Source organism: Xenopus tropicalis, chromosome 6 (genome assembly GCF_000004195.4).
Source record: "Xenopus tropicalis strain Nigerian chromosome 6, UCB_Xtro_10.0, whole genome shotgun sequence".
In the NCBI taxonomy this organism is placed as follows: domain Eukaryota; kingdom Metazoa; phylum Chordata; class Amphibia; order Anura; family Pipidae; genus Xenopus; species Xenopus tropicalis.
The window spans coordinates 46,619,060-46,639,403 of NC_030682.2; the positions used below are offsets into that span (position 1 = coordinate 46,619,060).

The 20,344-nt window shown below is 42.3% G+C and overlaps 1 protein-coding gene across 1 annotated transcript; it reads right to left on the reverse strand.

Annotated features, from left to right (window-relative positions):
- Positions 1 to 2,891: 2,891 nt before the first annotated feature.
- Positions 2,892 to 19,378, reverse strand: nkiras1 (NFKB inhibitor interacting Ras-like 1). Its single transcript, XM_002932411.5, has 3 exons — positions 19,012 to 19,378; positions 14,285 to 14,526; positions 2,892 to 3,289 (listed from the first exon to the last, which is right to left on the reverse strand). Exons 1-3 carry the CDS (start codon positions 19,103 to 19,105, stop codon positions 3,047 to 3,049), a joined length of 579 nt encoding a protein of 192 aa, XP_002932457.2. The 5' UTR covers positions 19,106 to 19,378; the 3' UTR covers positions 2,892 to 3,046.
- Positions 19,379 to 20,344: the final 966 nt, after the last annotated feature.

Consider the following 20,344-nt stretch of genomic DNA (forward strand, 5'->3'; position numbering starts at 1 on the left):
CCCCCTGCGGCCATTTACACGGCCCCCGCACTTTGAGGACCCCTGCCATAAATAGGTGAGTTACAGTCAGTAACACGGTGCTGGGGCAGAGCAGAATGCCGACATTCACTGAATCCCGCATCCATACAGGAAGGTGAAGTGCTACCTAATTTGCTTTAGATCACCCAAGTCTCATTACTCATTGGTTGCAATGGTTTAGTGCACTTTTTGCACCTATGGTAGAAAATAATTCCCACCAGGTTTTCCCTAAGCCCTATGGTAGGACAGAGGTGCCATTATCACTGTATCATGGCAGTTTGCTTTAATGTTGCAGCTCCCTTAATTGTTAATACATAAGTGTTCTGGAGATATATTACTTGACTATAATACATATTATTGCTCTTAATCAGCAGCTGCCAACATTATATATTTATGTAGAAGTTTTTCCAGTTTTCTTAGGTAAAATTAGGTACCTGGGCCTATATTCGGATCAGCTTATACTCGAGTATATATGGTAGCTCTATGTGTTTTCACCCTAAAAGGTAAGAGAGAACAAGTGAATCAACAGGAGTGATAAATGAGATGCAAACAGTGTTGGACAACTATGGCATACCTTATGTTGCTTGACTACAAATCCCAGAATATTTTATCATATTATTATCAGATATTATCAAATATAAAGCAAGGTTTACATGTCAAAGAAGCTGATGCTACAGTGCTGATTATTAAATTCTGATTTAGAGCGCACTGTTTTATGAACTGCCATGCAATAAAAATTTGAATTTTGTTACTTATCAGCTGTCTTGTGACATTTACATACTGTAGTATATTGTGCATCAGTCCTTGGGCTCAGTAAGTGACAGCAGCACAGAGCATGTGCAGAAGAGAAAATGGAGGGCTACTGGGGCATCTTTGGGGGCACAAATCTTCCCTGCTAAAGGGCTGTGGTTGCTTTGGGCTGGTACGGAAGCCCAAGACAGCATTTATGACCTACTTTGTGGCTTTTAGTGCTGACATAGAACTCGCTAGAGAATCCTCTTGTATATCAACTTTTTTTGGCTCACCTACCATGCAGGGGATAAGAATGGGGGAGTTCCATCAAACATTTGCTGTAATGCTTTAGCAATATATACTCCTAGGGCAAATACAGTTACATCTTGCACCATGATGGGACTGGGAAATCCCTCCGTAGGGAACACTCACTCACTAACTCTCTTTAAGAAAAAACTCAGCTGTTACCTTCTGGAGCACTAAAACATTATTTTGCCCAGTCCTGCGCTTAAGGGCAAATGCCCATACCTGGTGCACTCTTACCTTCCAGTTTGTGCCTGTATGTTACCCAACCACTTAGATTGTAAGCTCTACGGGGCAGGGACCTCCTTCCTACTGTGTCTCATACCACATGGCACTTACATATATGTATATATATATATATATATATATATATTTATTTATTTATTTATTATATCACTTGTCCTCCCTGTGTGTAATTTTGTATTCTGTAAGACTGTACAGCGCTGCGTACCCTTGTGGCGCTTTATAAATAAAGTTATACATACATACATACAGGTAAATTCTACATTATGTGCAGTACTAATAGATAGGAATGCACCGCATCCAGCATTCGGTTCGGTATTCAGCCAAGATTCAGCACTGCTTTACAGCACCCAGACACAAGTGAGATACCGTATATACTCGAGTATAGGCCGATCCGAATATAAGCCGAGGTACCTAATTTTACCTAAGAAAACTGGAAAAACGTATTGACTCGAGTATAAGCCTAGGATTTCGCGTGCAACGGATGCCAGACACATTCGTTTCCAGATGCCAGGTTTTATTGAATGTTTCCTAAAGATTTGTGGAGGATTTTATTAACTTCCTTTACCAGCAGCACTGTTTATTTTATACCTAGGCATATATTACTTTAAACCACAGCGCCAACGTTGATTTGCAGTTCCTAGTGAATAGATAGAGGCACTCGTCCACCCCCCCCCCCCCCTTATTCGGAGCAAAACTTTCACTATTGTGTTATAGGATGTTATTAATATATTACATCCTAAAAGGTTCCAGATAAAAATCTATTATGGGATGTTATTAATATATAACATCTTAAATGATTCCAGATAAAAAATCTTTCCCAGATTTTGCTGTCAGCCTTTTTACAGAGTGACGTTCTGTTAGACCTCCCTCATACATTATATATTTGTATTTCAAATAGCTCTCTTCAGCATCACTTAAAACTTCCTGCATTTTGAAAAGCATTTAGCATCCGTCCCCCCGTCAGACTGTACCTGCAGACTGTACCGCGCTCACTGATCAGCAGCACCAACGCCATGGGGGGGTTGCGCGCGCATCACTTCACTCCTCTGTCTAAGTATTCTGGCATCCTTCCCCCCATCATACTGTACCACGCTTACAGATCAACAGCGCCAACTTTTATTTTCAGGTCCATAGAGAGTAGATTCGTTCGAGCGCATCGCGTCACTACTCCGTGTGTGCTGAATCATTAGACGGAAGAGTGAAGTGATGCACCCCCCCCCCCGGACGGACGAACGAACGAGTGCCGCTATCTATTCTCTATGGACCTGTAAATCAACGTTGGCACTGCTGATCTGTAAGCGTGGTACAATCTGACGGGGGGGGGGAAGGATGCCGGACACTTGATTTCAAATCAATATACTCGAGTATAAGCCGAGGGGGACTTTTTTAGCAAATTTTTGGTGTTGAAAAACTCTGCTTATACTCGAGTATATATGGTATATTAAAAACCACCCCACATATCCCTAAAAAGACCTGAGCATTAGGTTATTATCCATGCGCTTTTTCAATTCTCTTTCAGCGGAAAGCATATAGATTCATCGAGCAACAATTGTTGTGTTGCTAAAAGCACAAACTTTAGTATACAACAGAAATGAACTGGGAAAATAGTAAGTGTTTTTAATAACTAAAGTGATCAGGCAGACATCAATCAAACCAACACTAGAATATACAGGCAAAATACAAATTAACAAATGGTCAGTGTCTGCCATAACACTTATTTGCATGGGGCCGACAACATGATGCCTATTCAGTTATCAGAAGATGGAGTGCCTTTGCTTTTTCTCCCAGGCAAAGGAAAAGTAGGTTTCGATTGCAGCTGATTTAGCTTACTAGCCAGCAGTGTAAATGGTTCTGTCAGTGTCTTCCTGTCTGTTACAGACACCTCCCATAATTTAATTCTTTCACTTTTCGCCCATTGCTGTGCCATGTCCGTGTCCACTTGTCGCTGTCCTGCAAGATCCATTTTGTTCCCCAAAACAATAATTACCACCTTTGAAAAGAAAAGGGGGTGGGGTAGTTAATACAAAAGGGTTATAGAGATAGCATCTGGTACTAGTACAAAAATCACCCTTATTTAGGTAGCTAGCTCTTTAATCATTAGAAAGCAGAGTAACTGATGGTAGCAGCGCACTCCAGTTGTGAATCAGCATTTTTCATGCACGATCAATCAATTCACAATAGAAGTACAGGAATGGAATCCGTTATCCAGAAAGTTTCAAGTTGCCCATAGACTCCATTATAAGCAAATAATTTTAATTTTTAAAGATAATTTCCTTTTTCTCTGTAATAATAAAACATAAAATGAGAATTGCACTGCTAACTAATGTTATGAATAGGACAGCAGTCTGTTTCATTGTAATATTTCCTTAAATGAAAACCATTTAAGGTTTTCCTATGAGTTTAAATATGGTGTACGGGACTGAAAAATAGACTGACTGCTTCAGAAGCTCTAAAATAGAAGCTCTAAAATAGTTTATATAAATACTCTATATAGCCATGGTGTTGCTACTGCTACTAATAACATAAACTATTTAGTGGTGCTTGCAAAGGATCCCTATTGTTATCTCACAGGCTTATTATTATTAGTGGTGCTTGCGAAGCAAAGCATCACTACTATTATCTCACAGGCTTATTATTCTTCTTCTTCTTTTTCCGTACAAAGTTCGGTACGTAACTAGTCCCGCACCGTTTGTCGTAGACCCATGAGTGAGGTGTCAAATCATGCGGCTTATTCGGTAATGGGGTGCTATGACTTTTCTAAGGGGTTGGCGGTTAATTGCCCCTATGGGCCCAAAAATCCCATAGACTTAACATTCTTAACAGGCCAACTTTGACGGATTGTAGCGCAGAGAGGGAATTTTTTAGAAATGTGAAATTTACCACATTTTAAGACGTTTTCAACCTGTGTCAGAAGATACCCCGCACAAGGGTATAAGTTTTATCCCTGGGGCAAGAGAGGTCCCCAAATTTGCCCCATTGACTTATAATGGGGATTTTGGCAAATAACTAGTTTGTCGTAGACCCATGAATGAGGTGTCAAACCATGCGGCTTATTCGGGAATGCGGTGCTATGACTTTTCTGAGGGGTGGGCAATTGTCACAGAGAACTGAAGGAAACATTGTATTATTGGGGCACGAGTCTTGCCACGGCAAGCACAACTCACATTTTCTTCAGGAAATGTACCTCTCTAGTTTGCATTGTTATTGCAGTTTTAGCTTAATAAATGAGGCAATAATAACATTTTGAGTAAATATATTGTACAGGTATGGGATCCCGAATGTTTTTAATAATAAAACAGTACTTGTACTTGATCCCCACTAAGATATAATTACCCCTTATTGGGGCAGAACAGCCCTATTGGGTATATTTAATGGTTAAATGATTCCCTTTTCTCTTGTAATAATAAAACAGTACCTGTACTTGATCCCAACTAAGATATAATTACCCCTTATTGGGGGCAGAACAGCCCTATTGGGTTTATTTAATGATTAAATCAGGGGCAGGGAACCTATGGCTCGGGAGCCAAATGTGGCTCTTTTGATGGCTGCATCTGGCTCGCTGCCAAATCTTTAATTAAAAAAAAATAACGGGGGGCGTGTCCTGTGCTCGGAAGATAGAAGACGTGTTCTACGCCCTCCTCCGCATCACATCCACATCCGGCATCCTTGGCACCCACCCTACCTTGCCCGGAAGCATCCGCAGCCAAACATATTGTTTGGCAATCACGGAATTAATTTTAAAATATGTGGTGTTTATGGCTCTCTCAGCCAAAAAGGTTCCTGACCCCTGGGTTAAATTATTCCCTTTTCTCTATAATAATAAAACAGTACCTGTACTTGATCCCAACTAAGATATAATTACCCCTTATTGGGGCAGAAAAGCCCTATTGGGTTTATTTAATGGTTAAATGATTCCCTTTTCTCTGTAATAATAAAACAGTACCTGTACTTGATCCCAACTAAGATATAATTACCCCTTATTGGGGCAGAAAAGCCCTATTGGGTTTATTTAATGGTTAAATGATTCCCTTTTCTCTGTAATAATAAAACAGTACCTGTACTTGATCCCAACTAAGATATAATTACCCCTTATTGGGGGCATAACAGCCCTATTGGGTTTATTTCATGGTTAAATGATTCCCTTTTCTCTGTAATAATAAAACAGTACCTGTACTTGATCCCAACTAAGATATAATTACCCCTTACAATTCCAACAACAGCCACAAATGCAATACTCGGACCTGGAACATTTGATAATACAGCCAAGTAAAGCCAAATTGCTCTCAAACACATACAAACTGTTAATTAACGAGAGATATGACCCACGGCCTAGGGTAAAGCTAAATTAGGAGGCCTCGGGGATCCAACTGAACCCCGAGGATTGGGAAGAAGTTATAGATAATTTATATCAGCCCCTGATAAGCACAAGAGACAAACTTATACAGTTTAAAATCATTCACCAGACTTACCTTACTCCGTATAAATTGCATATTATGGGGAAAACTGATTCCTCTGACTGTCCAAGATGTAAAGCCCACATGGCCAACTTTATGCACTTGATATGGGACTGTCCTGAAACCCAAAAATTCTGGCGCAAAGTTACAGAATTCATGGGGACAGAACTGGATCTGCCACAAGTATTCAACCCGACCACCTGTGTACTGGGCATCCTTGACACGCTGGTACCCAGAAAGAGCACAAAGCTACTAATGCGATTACTACTTTTCTATGCCAAAAAAACCATTGCCCTGCACTGGATGGGTCCGACACCCCCATCTCTCCGCAAATGGATCAACTTGGTCAATTCGCACCTGGGTCTGTACAAACTTACCTACCTCACCAGAGGCTGCCCAGCAAAATTTGACTATATCTGGTTGCCTTGGATGGACTCCCCAGCCACAACAGCACAATAATAGGTTACTTTCCAATCCCTTCTCTCTCTTTCCCTTTTCTCTTTCTCTTTCTTTTCTACATGTTATTTTATTTTATTGTTAAAAAGCAATAAAAATCAACCTTTAAAAAAAAAAAAAAAAAAGATATAATTACCCCTTATTGGGGGCAGAACAGCCCTATTGGGTATATTTAATGGTTAAATGATTCCCTTTTCTCTGTAATAATAAAACAGTACCTGTACTTGATCCCAACTAAGATATAATTACCCCTTATTGGGGCAGAAAAGCCCTATTAGGTTTATTTAATGCAACATAGTTATATCTACACGGGAGCACTTACCGCTTCATCCACGTGTGCTACTCGCGGACCAACTCCCAATGGCCACAGAACTCCACAATCACATCCAGAAAAAGCGGAGCACCACGTGGTGAAAAATGTATATAAAATCAGTCTTTTATTCAATCATATTAAAATGGCACATGTACAGCATCAGGACTTACGCTTAACGCGTTTCATGACCTCGCGTCACTTCATCAGAAGCTTCTGATGAAGTGACGCGAGGTCACGAAACGCGTTAAGCGTAAGTCCTGATGCTGTACATGTGCCATTTTAATATGATTGAATAAAAGACTGATTTTATATACATTTTTCACCACCTGGTGCTCCGCTTTTTCTGGATGTGATTGTAGGTTTATTTAATGGTTAAATGATTCCCTTTTCTCTGTAATAATAAAACAGTACCTGTACTTGGTCCCAACTAAGATATAATTACCCCTTATTGGGGGCAGAACAGCCCTATTGGGTTTATTTAATGGTTAAATGATTCCCTTTTCTCTGTAATAATAAAACAGTACCTGTACTTGATCCCAACTAAGATATAATTAATCCTTACTGGATTGAAAATAATCCTATTGGGTTTAATTAATGTTTTTTGATTTCTTAGTAGACTTAAGGTATGAAGATCCAAATTACGGAAAGACCCCTTATCCAGAATACCATTGGTCCCGAGCATTCTGGATAACGGGTCCCATACCTCTATACATTTTTGTTAAAAGTTAAATTTTTCGTTTTAGCAGCAGTGTCCCCTCTTTAATCCCTTCACTGACACTCGCCCCAGTTTATCTGTGCCCCCCATAGCAGAACTACAAAGCTGCCTGACAGCATTGCCCCCCCCTAACTTTAGCTGTGCCCCTTCTGTTCCCAGCAGCCCCTTGGGGATCAACAAGCAGCACATACACACTGGCACCCAAACTGCGATATTGGGGTACTGGGAATTCAAATCAGGGGCGGTGACTGATAATGAATAAAGCACCGGTACCTTATTCCCAGCCTGGGGCCCACACTTACTGTTCCTCTTCCCCTCAGATTAAGTCCCGGTACAGCTGCACAGTGATTGGATGGGCTGCAGGGTGAATGCTTCCAGTCTATCCAATCAGTTTTCAGCTGTACCGGGACTTAAATACTGAGAGCTGATTCGACTTCATGTTCCCTCAGTTTATCATTTTAGCCTTCAGGATTGGAAATACAGTAATTAGTGCAGAGTTTGCTCCCACACAAACCAACCAGCTTGCAGGTAAGGTGCCACAGACAGTCACTATTTATTGGGCTGGGGGGGGGGGGGGCTGTTTGTGCCTCTGGGTACTGGGAATGCCAGAGGGGCTGCTGTAAGGTGCCACAGACAGTCACTATTTATTGGGCTGGGGGGGGGGGCTGTTTGTGCCTCTGGGTACTGGGAATGCCAGGGGAGCTGTAAGGTGCCACAGACAGTCACTATTTATTGGGCTGGGGGGGGGGCTGTTTGTGCCTCTGGGTACTGGGAATGCCAGGGGGGCTGTAAGGTGCCACAGACAGTCACTATTTATTGGGCTGGGGGGGGGGGCTGTTTGTGCCTCTGGGTACTGGGAATGCCAGGGGGGCTGTAAGGTGCCACAGACAGTCACTATTTATTGGGCTGGGGGGGGGGCTGTTTGTGCCTCTGGGTACTGGGAATGCCAGGGGGGCTGTAAGGTGCCACAGACAGTCACTATTTATTGGGCTGGGGGGGGGGGCTGTTTGTGCCTCTGGGTACTGGGAATGCCAGGGGGGCTGTAAGGTGCCACAGACAGTCACTATTTATTGGGCTGGGGGGGGGGCTGTTTGTGCCTCTGGGTACTGGGAATGCCAGGGGGGCTGTAAGGTGCCACAGACAGTCACTATTTATTGGGCTGGGGGGGCTGTTTGTTCCTCTGGGTTCGGGAATGGGGTGCTATGTCTTTTCTAAGGGGTTGGCGGTTAATTGCCCCTGCAGGGGGCAATTAACTGGCCCAAAAACCCCATAGACTTAACATTGAGGCCAACTTTGACGGATTGTAGCGCAGAGAGGGAATTTTTTAGATACGTTAAATTTACCACATTTGAAGAGGTTTGGAACCTGTGTCAGAAGATACCCCGCACAAGGGTATAAGTTTTACCCCCGGGGCAAGAGAGGTCCCCAAATTTGCCCCATTGACTTATAATGGGGATTTCGGCAAATAACTAGTTTGTCGTAGACCCATGAATGAGGTGTCAAACCGTGTGGCTTTTTCGGGAATGGGGTGGTATGACTTTCTGAGGAGTGGGCGGTTAATTGCCCCAGCAGGGGGCAATTAACCACCGTTTGTCATAGACCCATGAATGAGGTGTCAAACTGTGCGGCTTATTCGTGAATGGGGTGCTATGCCTTTTCTGAGGGGTTGGAGGTTAATTGCCCCAGCAGGGGGCAATTAACCACCGTTTGTCGTAGACCCATGAATGAGGTGTCAAACCGTGCGGCTTATTCGTGAATGGGGTGCTATGCCTTTTCTGAGGGGTGGGCAGTTAAATGCCCCACCAGGGGCAATTGTCACAGAGAACTGAAGGAAACATTGTAATATTGGGGCACGAGTTTTGCCACGGCAAGCACCACTCACATTTTCTTCAGGAAATGTACCTCTCTAGTTATTATTAGTGGTGCTTGCGAAGCAATGCATCACTTCTATTATCTCACAGGCTTAATATTATTCTTCCGTACAAAAGTTCGGCACAGAACTTGTCCCGCACCGTTTGTCGTAGACCCATGAGTGAGTTGTCAAATCGTGCGGCCTATTCGGGAATGGGGTGCTATGTCTTTTCTAAGGGGTTGGCGGTTAATTGCCCCTGCAGGGGGCAATTAACTGGCCCAAAAACCCCATAGACTTAACATTGAGGCCAACTTTGACGGATTGTAGCGCAGAGAGGGAATTTTTTAGATACGTGAAATTTACCACATTTGAAGAGGTTTGCAACCTGTGTCAGAAGATACCCCGCACAAGGGTATAAGTTTTACCCCCGGGGCAAGAGAGGTCCCCAAATTTGCCCCATTGACTTATAATGGGGATTTTGGCAAATAACTAGTTTGTCGTAGACCCATGAATGAGGTGTCAAACCGTGTGGCTTTTACGGGAATGGGGTGGTATGACTTTCTGAGGAGTGGGCGGTTAATTGCCCCAGCAGGGGGCAATTAACCACCGTTTGTCGTAGACCCATGAATGAGGTGTCAAACTGTGCGGCTTATTCGGGAATGGGGTGCTATGCCTTTTCTGAGGGGTTGGAGGTTAATTGCCCCAGCAGGGGGCAATTAACCACTGTTTGTCGTAGACCCATGAATGAGGTGTCAAACCGTGCGGCTTATTCGGGAATGGGGTGCTATGCCTTTTCTGAGGGGTTGGAGGTTAATTGCCCCAGCAGGGGGCAATTAACCACCGTTTGTCATAGACCCATGAATGAGGTGTCAAACTGTGCGGCTTATTCGTGAATGGGGTGCTATGCCTTTTCTGAGGGGTTGGAGGTTAATTGCCCCAGCAGGGGGCAATTAACCACCGTTTGTCATAGACCCATGAATGAGGTGTCAAACCGTGCGGCTTAATCGGGAATGGGGTGCTGTGACTTTTGTGAGGGGTGGGCAGTTAATTGCCCCAGCAGGGGGCAATTAACCACCGTTTGTCGTAGACCCATGAATGAGGTGTGAAACCATGCAGCTTATTCGGGATTGGGGTGCTATGCCTTTTCTGAGGGGTTGGAGGTTAATTGCCCCAGCAGGGGGCAACTAACCACCGTTTGTCATAGACCCATGAATGAGGTGTCAAACTGTGCGGCTTATTCGGGAATGGGGTGCTATGCCTTTTCTGAGGGGTTGGAGGTTAATTGCCCCAGCAGGGGGCAATTAACCACCGTTTGTCATAGACCCATGAATGAGGTTCAAACCGTGCGGCTTAATCGGGAATGGGGTGCTGTGACTTTTGTGAGGGGTGGGCAGTTAATTGCCCCAGCAGGGGGCAATTAACCACCGTTTGTCGTAGACCCATGAATGAGGTGTCAAACCATGCAGCTTATTCGGGATTGGGGTGCTATGCCTTTTCTGAGGGGTTGGAGGTTAATTGCCCCAGCAGGGGGCAATTAACCATCGTTTGTTATAGACCCATGAATGAGGTGTCAAACTGTGCGGCTTATTCGGGAATGGGGTGCTATGCCTTTTGTGAGGGGTTGGAGGTTAATTGCCCCAGCAGGGGGCAATTAACCACCGTTTGTCATAGACCCATGAATGAGGTGTCAAACTGTGCGGCTTATTCGGGAATGGGGTGCTATGCCTTTTGTGAGGGGTTGGAGGTTAATTGCCCCAGCAGGGGGCAATAAACCACCGTTTGTCGTAGACCCATGAATGATGTGTCAAACTGTGCGGCTTATTCGGGAATGGTGTGCTATTACTTTCTGAGGGGTGGGCGGTTAATTGCCCCAGCAGGGGGCAATTAACCACCGTTTGTCGTAGACCCATGAATGAGGTGTCAAACCGTGCGGCTTATTCGGGAATGGGGTGCTATGCCTTTTCTGAGGGGTGGGCAGTTAATTGCCCCAGCAGGGGCCATAGACTTAACATTGAGGCCAACTTTGACGGATTGTAGCGCAGAGAGGGAATTTTTTCAAAACGTGAAATTTACCACATTTGAAAAGCTTTGCAACCTGTGTCAGAAGATACCCTGCACAAGGGTATAAGTTTTACCCCCGAGGCAAGAGAGGTCCCCAAATTTGCCCCATTGACTTATAATGGGGATTTTGGCAAATAACTAGTTTGTCGTAGACCCATGAATGAGGTGTTAAACCGTGCGGCCTATTCGGGAATGGGATGCTATGACTTTTCTGAGGTGTGGGTGGTTAATTGCCCCAGCAGGGGGCAATTATCCGCCCATAGACTTAACATTGAGACCCCGCACCGTTTGTTGTAGACCCATGAATGAGGTGTCAAACGAGGGAATTTTTTAGAGACGTGAAATTTACCACATTTGAAGAGGTTTGCAACCTGTGTCAGAAGATACCCCGCACAAGGGTATAAGTTTTACCCCCGGGGCAAGAGAGGTCCCCAAATTTGCCCCATTGACTTATAATGGGGATTTTGGAAAATAACTAGTTTGTCGTAGGCCGATGAATGAGGTGTCAAACCGTGCGGCTTATTCGGGAATGGGGTGCTAAGACTTTTCTGAGGGGTGGGCGGTTAATTGCCTCAGCAGGGGGCAATTAACCACCGTTTGTTGTAGACCCATGAATGAGGTGTCAAACCGTGCGGCTTATTCGGGAATGGGGTGGTATGACTTTTCTGAGGGGTGGGTGTTTAATTGCCCCAGCATGGGGCAATTAACCACTGTTTTTGCCCCTTGCCCCAGCAGGGGGCAATTAACCACCGTTTGTCGTAGACCCATGAATGAGGCGTCAAACCGTGCAGCTTATTCGGGAATGGGGTGCTATGCCTTTTCTGATGGGTGAGCGGTTAATTGCCCCAGCAGGGGGCAATTAACCACCATTTGTCGTAGACCCATGAATGATGTGTCAAACCGTGCAGCTTAATTGGGAATGGGGTGCTATGACTTTTCTGAGGGGTGGGCAGTTAATTGCCCCAGCAGGGGGCAATTAGCCACCGTTTGTCGTAGACCCATGAATGATGTGTCAAACCGTGTGGCTTATTCGGGAATGGGGTGCTATGACTTTTCTAAGGGGTGGGCGGTTAATTGCCCCAGCAGGGGCAATTGTCACAGAGAACTGGAGGAAACATTGTTATATTGGGGCACGAGTTTTGCCACGGCAAGCACCACTCACACTTTCTTCAGGAAATGTACCTCTCTAGTTATATATATGGTTTGTTATTCTGGCACTATATAATATGAAGCCAGATTCCCTGTAATACTTCCAGATCCCGATGAACTTTAAGGGCAGTGGCACACGGGGAGATTAGTCGTCCCTAAGGGTAAAGACACACAGAGCTACTAGTAGCAGCTACTTTTTCACAGCTACTAAACTCCAAAAATACCCTGCCATAGACAATACTGAGAATGGCAAGTAGCTGCTACTAGTAGCTCTGTGTGTCTTCACCCTAAGGGCGAAGAAACACGGGGCGATTAGTCGCCAGGTCTTTTAATTAACTCAGTCGAGACGACTTTTCGGACATAACGCAAAATTGCATCGCTGCGAAAAATCACGTGCTTATTTTCTTTGTGCCGATTAGTCAATTTTGACTATACATTCTCATTTTTAGGTGTATACTGGAACATAACAGGGGTCAGATGTCATTCATGGCTTTCTACATGATGGTACACAAGTGCCACTGCATCCTCGCTCTTGTTTAAATGAGAAACGCTTGACACAGCTTGTGCTGGGGCTTTTCAGACTGCAGAAGTGTTTTCAGGCTAAATGGCAACAGTGCAATGATTCAAGTTATTTCATGGTGGCAGCAAAATGGAATAATTAAACCTTGGATCCTGGACTGTCCTCAGGACATGTCAGTGGCCCCTGTCCCTATGCACTTCCTGTATTATGTTAATCCTCAATTTGCCGACTCTCAGCATTTTCATTTTGTGGTATTACTATTCCTTTAGAATGGAGTATACATTTTGTGAATGTGGTAAAATTTCAATGTGACCCTCTAAGCACTTTTGCATTAATGTACTAGTACTCATAGTGTCTTCCAAGATATACAGTTTTAATGCCAATAAAAGGCATTCAGCTCAGCAGATCGTTTTGAAGCTCCATAGTGTCAGCGGTCCTGTCTCTATGCACTTCCTGTATTCTGTATTTAGTGAAAAGCCTGGTCTGAACAGCAAATATCTTAGATACCACTAATGAAGAAAATTAATATACATTTTAAAAGCGCTAAAAAAAAAAAAATAACCTGAGTAAGTTTATATCAATTACATTTTTGGGTTTAGATGCTGTTCAAGCTGCAGTTTCATGGCTTCATATTATCTTTTAAAGAACCCAGCTTTTCAATAGAGAGAGCACAGAAGCCTACCAGTAAGTAAGCAGTACATACCAGATGCTCTGATAAAGTATACCCTTAAGGAGCTGATAAAACTAACCATCAACTCAGAAACCTCTGATACGGCAGGGGTACACGGGGAGATTAGTCACGACAAATCTCCGTTGTTGCTGGCGACTAATCTCCTCGCAATGCCATCCCACCAGCTTGAATGTAAATCGCCGGTGGGATGGCATACTCGTCGCTGCGATGTCCTGCAGTTGCCCGAAGTTTTCTTCAGAGGAAACTTTGGGCAACTGTGGGACATCACAGTGACGCATATACCATCCCAACAGCGATTTACATTTAAGCCGGTGGGATGGCATTGTGGGGAAATTAGTCGCCTGCGACAACAGAGATTTTTCGGAGATACAGTGGGAGTCCAGTCAAAGAAATCACTGTATAAGGAAAATGACTATACATGCATATTTACAGCCTGTCTGCCTGTCCTTGCTTCGAAAATAAATCATAACCTGCAATTAAAGAGCGACGATTTATTGCAATGGCGCATGGTATAATTTGTCACCTGTGGTAAATCTGCGCTACCTTCGGCAACAGATCTCCCGAAAATGCCTTCCTATTGCCTAACATTTGGATTGCCCCAAGTAAAACTCATAACTCATTGCAATGTGGCTTAATCACAGGAAATCTTCCTGTGATTAAGACGAAATTCCATAAGCATTGGTTTTTACTAGCAGCGATCCAACTGTTAGGCAATGGGAACGCATTTTCAGGATATCTGTCCCCTGTTGTAGTGCAGAATTACCATGTTCTCACCTCTTTCTTGTCTCTGAATTTGTCCACTTCTTTCTTTAGCAGTTCAACTCTCTTGAATGACTCTAGACAGTTGATACTGTAGACAAGAATAAAGCCATCAGCAAATGAAAAGTAGTGTTTCGGCAATTCAGTGTCTTCTTGCAGTCCCTGGGTATCATAAAGGCGCAACTGTTCCTTTACTCCACGGTCTGTTTCCACTGTAGCAATATAAACATCTTCCAGGGTTTCAATAGTTTCCAGACCTAGTATAACATTTAAGTAATTAAAAAAACTAATATATATTGTATAAGAATAAAAAAAACTCAAGCCTGCGCTTGTAAATCTTGTACCCTACTAGGAATCTACCCTACAAAGGAATGGGTTTTGTATGTATGAGGTACTGTGTAGGACTATGGACTACAGTGCCCTCCATAATGTTTGGGACTAAAACACATTTCTCTTGATTTACCAAACAATTCAGATGTGATGTGACTTTAAATTCAAGTTATTTGCATACATTTCAGTTTCACCATGTAGAAATTACAGCACCTTTTATACATAGTCCCCCTTGTCTCACGGCACCATAATGTTTGGGACAATTGGCTTCACAGGTTTGTGATTACTCGGGTGTGTTGCATTGCTTCATAAGTGCAGGGATAAGATACCTAGGCTGCTTCTACCATTTGGAGTCTGTAGTTGCCATTGTTCAACATGAGGAGTAAAGCTGTGCCAATGAAAGTCAAAGAAGCTATTATAATATGAAGCTGAAAAACAAGAATAAAACCATTAGAGATATTGGACAACCCTTAGGTGTACCAAAATCAACTGTCTGGAATATCATTACGAAAGAATGCACTGGTGAGCTCTGTAATTGCAAAGGGACTGGTAGGCCAAGGAAAACTCCACTGCTGATGACAGAAGAATCTTCACTGTGATCAAGAAAAATCCTCACACACTTGTCGAACAGATCAAAAACACTCTTCAGGAGGCAGATGGCAAAAAAAAACACTCTTCAGGAGTCAGAAACACTCTTTGACAGAGGCTACTATCCGCAAAAGACTTTATGAACAGAAATTGAGGCTATACTGCAAGATGCAAACCATAAAAATGGGCAGATTTTGAAAAAGTAGTTAAAAGAGCCTGCAGAATTCCGGAAAAAGGTGGTATGGACCAAGATTAACCTGTATCAGAGTGACGGCAAAAGGAAAGTGTGGAGACAAAAAGGAACTGCCCAGAATACAAAGCATACCAGCTCATCTGTTAAACATGGTGGTGTTATGGCTTGGGCATGTATGGCTGCCACAGGATTTGATGAAGTAACTGCTGTTGGCAGTTGCACAATGATTTCTGAGGTGTATAGAAACATCTTATCTGCTCAAGTTCCAGTAAATGCCTCCAACCTTATTGGAAGGAGCTTCATCTTGCAACAAGATAATGATCCCAAACATACTGCTAATGCAACACAAGAGTTTCTCAAAGCTAAAAAATGGAAAATTCTTGAATGGCCAAGCCAGTCAATTGATATAAATCTAACTCAGTATGCTGAAGAGGAAACAAAGCGACACACTGCCGGAACAAGCAGGAGTCAAAGGTGGCTGCAGTAGAAGTACTAAACACGACTGCTTTAATATACCTGCCATTACTTTATCCCAAACATTATGGTGCCCTGTAATGAGGGGAGCTATGTAGAAAATGTGTTGGAATTTCTACATGGTGAAACTGAAATGTATGCAAATAACTTTAATTTAAAGTCTGGAATGTGCATTTTAATCACATCTGAATTGTTTGATTTAAAATTTTACATTGAGGAGCAGAGGGGTAAATCAAAGAAAAATGTGTCTTTGTCCCAAACATTATAGAAGGCACTGTATAAGAAAATCTAGGGCTCTGGTCCTGAGGCGTAATAATGACCTTGTTTTGTTGTCACAAGGACATGGAGCCACACAAATGGATACCCAGGGAATGGGCAACATGTTTAGGACTGATGTCTACCAGCAGGGCCGCCATCAGGGAGGAGGTGGGGGTACAATTGTGCCGGGCCTTGTTAAATTCTTCTTCCTTAAATGCCATGTAAAGCCTACATTTGCCTACAATGTATATCAGTTGGGCACATCACCCCCACCCAAATGGCATCATTTGTACTGCATATATCCCCTCCGCTTGCCAGCACCATCACATTTTCCTAAAGCAAATAGCAGCTTTCACCCGGTGGCCATTTTTCCTCCGATAAATAATCAGTTACATTTAAATCTGCAAACAGCCTACACAGACCCTTATTCAGTATACATTTCATCAAGAATACAGGCTTACACAGGCACAACTGTCTCTGATAAAAGTTCAGTTTGAGCTGAGCTCAGGAGAGGAGGTTAGGAGAAAAAAATTGAAGCTGACAGCTAGAGCCGAGTTTCTATGGGAACTGGCAATGCCATCTCCTCACTGGCTGCTAGACTGGAGGGCGTGTTTAGTAATCTGAGCTGAGAAAAACTGAGCATGCCCACAAGCCAGAAGTCAAAGCAAATTCCTGAGGGAAGGGGGCGAGTATGTTACAGGAGGAGAAGGAAATCTAAGTGATTAAGGGGATGCTGCAGCCTTACTATTAACCTCTGGACAAACAGTGTGGCAGGTATTGAAAGATTTAAAAGAGGCTGTTCACTGATTAAATTTTTGTGTCTGGGGTTTACATGTTCTTTCAGTGGGCCCGGTCATATTACAAAAGTTATGTAAATTGCATAAGTAAAGCATAGAGCATAAAGCTACGCCAAAACTTACGCAATTTACGCAAAAACTGCTAGGAAAACTATGTGACTCTCCTAGAAGTTTAAGAAACTTGCATCAAGCAAAAGACAATGCAGAGAAGCTTTGCAGGGATAAACCCCACTGGCCATTGACAAATTAACAAACTTAAGGTAAATTCCACTGTCTCCAATGAACTGACTGATTTTTTAGCTCATTAATTCATTTTAATTCTTAATATAAACAGCTTATTATAGAGTAACATCAGATTTGTTTTTTATATTGGGAACTATTTATTATTCTACATGAACTTTGCAACAGGGGAATGACTTGAATGGTTATTGGGCCCTGCAGCAAGAAACATCATTTAAAATACTGACTTATTAGCACATTCATTATTTTTACTATTTTTATGAACTACTACTGACTGCGCCTCACAGTAATATCATCGGGCCCCTAAACGTATGCAGTTTACGTAACTTATGCGAAAACTTACAGAACTTCCATATCAAGCAATGATAGCACAGTGCAGGGGCAGGTAGGTGGGAATGGGTTAAACGTAGGGCAAATTTCACTGACCCCTAATAAACTGAATGACTTATTAGCACGTTAATCAATGGAACTCTTTATATTATCTGTTTACTATAGAGTAACATCAGCTGTTTATATTGCACACACAAGGGGCATGGCCAGTATTTTGGTACTGCGTGCTTGTGTTCATGGGGGGCTCCATATAAATAACTGGTGTGGGGCCCCAAATTTTCGGATGGCAGCCCCGTATACCAGTTTACCATACAATATTTACTTTATATTATTCTGGTTTATTGCATATTATTTTCTTATGAAAACCACCTAGTTCACTATTACTGAGATATACAGTATGTACCCAACACATATGTAATTGACTGTAGATTTGGATTTTTTAATCTCTGATTCTTATCTATCTTTTTAAATATCAAAAATTATTTATTCCTTTATCACTATTTACATGCTGTGATATTAGACTGTACCATTTCTATGTACCATATTCACAAAAGTGGCATTAAGATGCACTTTGACATTTCACCGCAGTAAAATGTTTGTTTAGTTCAGAAATTGATTAAACCACTCACAATCACCTGGACACCAATTTTCAATACACCACCCTATGCCAAAATTTATTTTTTTTACTATATATATTATATATATATATATATATATGAAAAAGCTAAATTAAGCAATTACGCCAGCTGAATTCCATCCTTTTGAATTTTATGTTAAATAATGCCAGCAAAATGGAGTTAATAATTAACATCAATTTCACCTGGCACAAGTTATACTCCAGATTTCATGGATAAATTTGCTACTACAAATTCACAAAACGACGGTGTACAAAATCACCATATTCACAAAACAGATTTAATAGAAATAAACATTAGACCAATAGATTAAAGCTTTTGTGAATTTAACGTTCTTTTGATTCCCCCCCCCCAAACACTGGTGTTCAGATTAGATGATTTATAGCAGTGATCCCCAACCAGTGGTTCGTGAGCAACATGTTGCTCTCCAACCCCTTGGATGTTGCTCCCAGTGGCCTCAAAGTAGCTGCTCATTTTTTAATTTCTAGCTTGGGGCAAGTTTTGGTTGCATAAAACCCAGTGTAAAGCCAAACAGAGCCTTCTATAGGCTACCAGTCCACATAGGGGCTACCAAATAGCCAATTATAGCTCTTATTTGCACCCCCAGGAACATTTTACATGCTTGTGTTGCTCCCCAACACTTTTTCCATTTGAATGTGGCTCACGACTATAAAAAGTTGGGGATCTCTGATTTATAGGGTAAATCAATATCAAAGTCAAATTTGTGTTTATGTCACTTTAGTGAATTCCCTGCTTGCTAAAGTGTTGAGAGTAAGTTTTCAGATTCAGTGTGACTGAATATGAGTTTCCTAAATCCAAACATTACCAAAATTGTATGGATTTGGCCAACTCTTATGAATCATAGTATTTTCATACTGCCTGATACACTAGACTTACCTAATTTGTAGTTTCCATATAGCAGCTGTTCCAGGATTGCTGTTTTACCAACTGCCGCAAACCCACAAACTACAACTTTGCTGCCTTTCCCCATTGTAAATGAGAAAATTCTACAAAACACTATTCAGTCTGACTATTAATCCTCTGATCTGTGGTAAAATTCAGTTGTGCAACACACCTGGGCTTTAAGGATTAGCACTAGTTTTGCTGAGGGTTCTATTCAGTAGCTTATCGTTCCACCTTTTAATATCCACTTGGAAGAAGAAACCATAAACACTATATTCTCATCCTCTTCAAATCCCAAGCACCTGTGCATGCTATGCTGATGTCTCTGCAGCCACACATCAATAGGAATTTTTAAAACAGGTATCATTTTTTTCTAGAGTCATAACCAGCAGTAACTGACTAGACATTTATTTTTAATTGTCTGACTGCACTAAACTAATTCAAACTGATTTATGATGGGTTGCATATGCAAAGGTTACTAGTCTTGCATAAAATGACATCTGTTTTGTGAACCACACTGATTTTTTTACAGGTTGGATTAAAACCTGAGTTTCTAACTGCACCTCGATGTCCTGCATTTTTCATGCATTCAATTAACTGACCAATCTCTCCTCTGTAAGGACTGCACCCACAGAAGTGTAAAACAATTGTGCATGTGTGTAAGAACCTTTAGTACAATGCCACATGAAAGTGGTTATAAATTAAAAACAGGTTTTCTTTATATGAGGCTTGCCACATAGCATTATTCTTTGCTATGGGAAAAGCCACAATTACAACTGTCTTTATAGAAAACATTTCAAAAATCTGATTCTTATGCCTGCACCCAGAGTCATTGCATCGGCCCGACTGCAGTAACTACACTAAGCACAACTGCTTGCGTATGTTGTTTTGCAGTGATTTCCACTTAGTGTGCCCAATACAGTGGCAGCAGTTGCAGGCACAACAATGAGAATTTTAAAGTGTAGGGGCAGATTTTGGGCCTGCACTTATCCGAAGGCCATGGGGCCTAAGGGGCACATTCATTAAAGTACGACAGGTTCAATTACAAAAAGTGTATTTTTTTTTTATGTACAAATTTTGCGTATTTTCTGTGATATTTTCATTAATTTGTGCAACTTTTTCGTACTTTGCGACAATTTGTGCGACAAAAATTGTATTTGTCGCAACGAGTACGAAAGTTTTGGATTCATTCAAGCTTCAGTATCGTGACTTTCCTTGGGCGAGGTAGGAGCTGCAGAGTGCCATTGAGTCCTATGGGAGGCTTCCAAAATCATGTACTGAAGGTTCAAAGTCAGAAAGGTCTTCGCACCATTTACAATTATTCGGA

Excerpts from the sequence above, each read along its gene's own strand:
- nkiras1 (XM_002932411.5), bottom strand. The coding sequence starts at position 19,105 with ATGGGGAAAGGCAGCAAAGTTGTAGTTTGTGGGTTTGCGGCAGTTGGT. Across the intron at positions 14,527-19,011 it reads ATATGGAAACTACAAATTAG|GTCTGGAAACTATTGAAACC; the intron begins GTAAGTCTAGTG and ends ATGTTATACTAG. Across the intron at positions 3,290-14,284 it reads AATTCAGAGACAAGAAAGAG|GTGGTAATTATTGTTTTGGG; the intron begins GTGAGAACATGG and ends TTCTTTTCAAAG.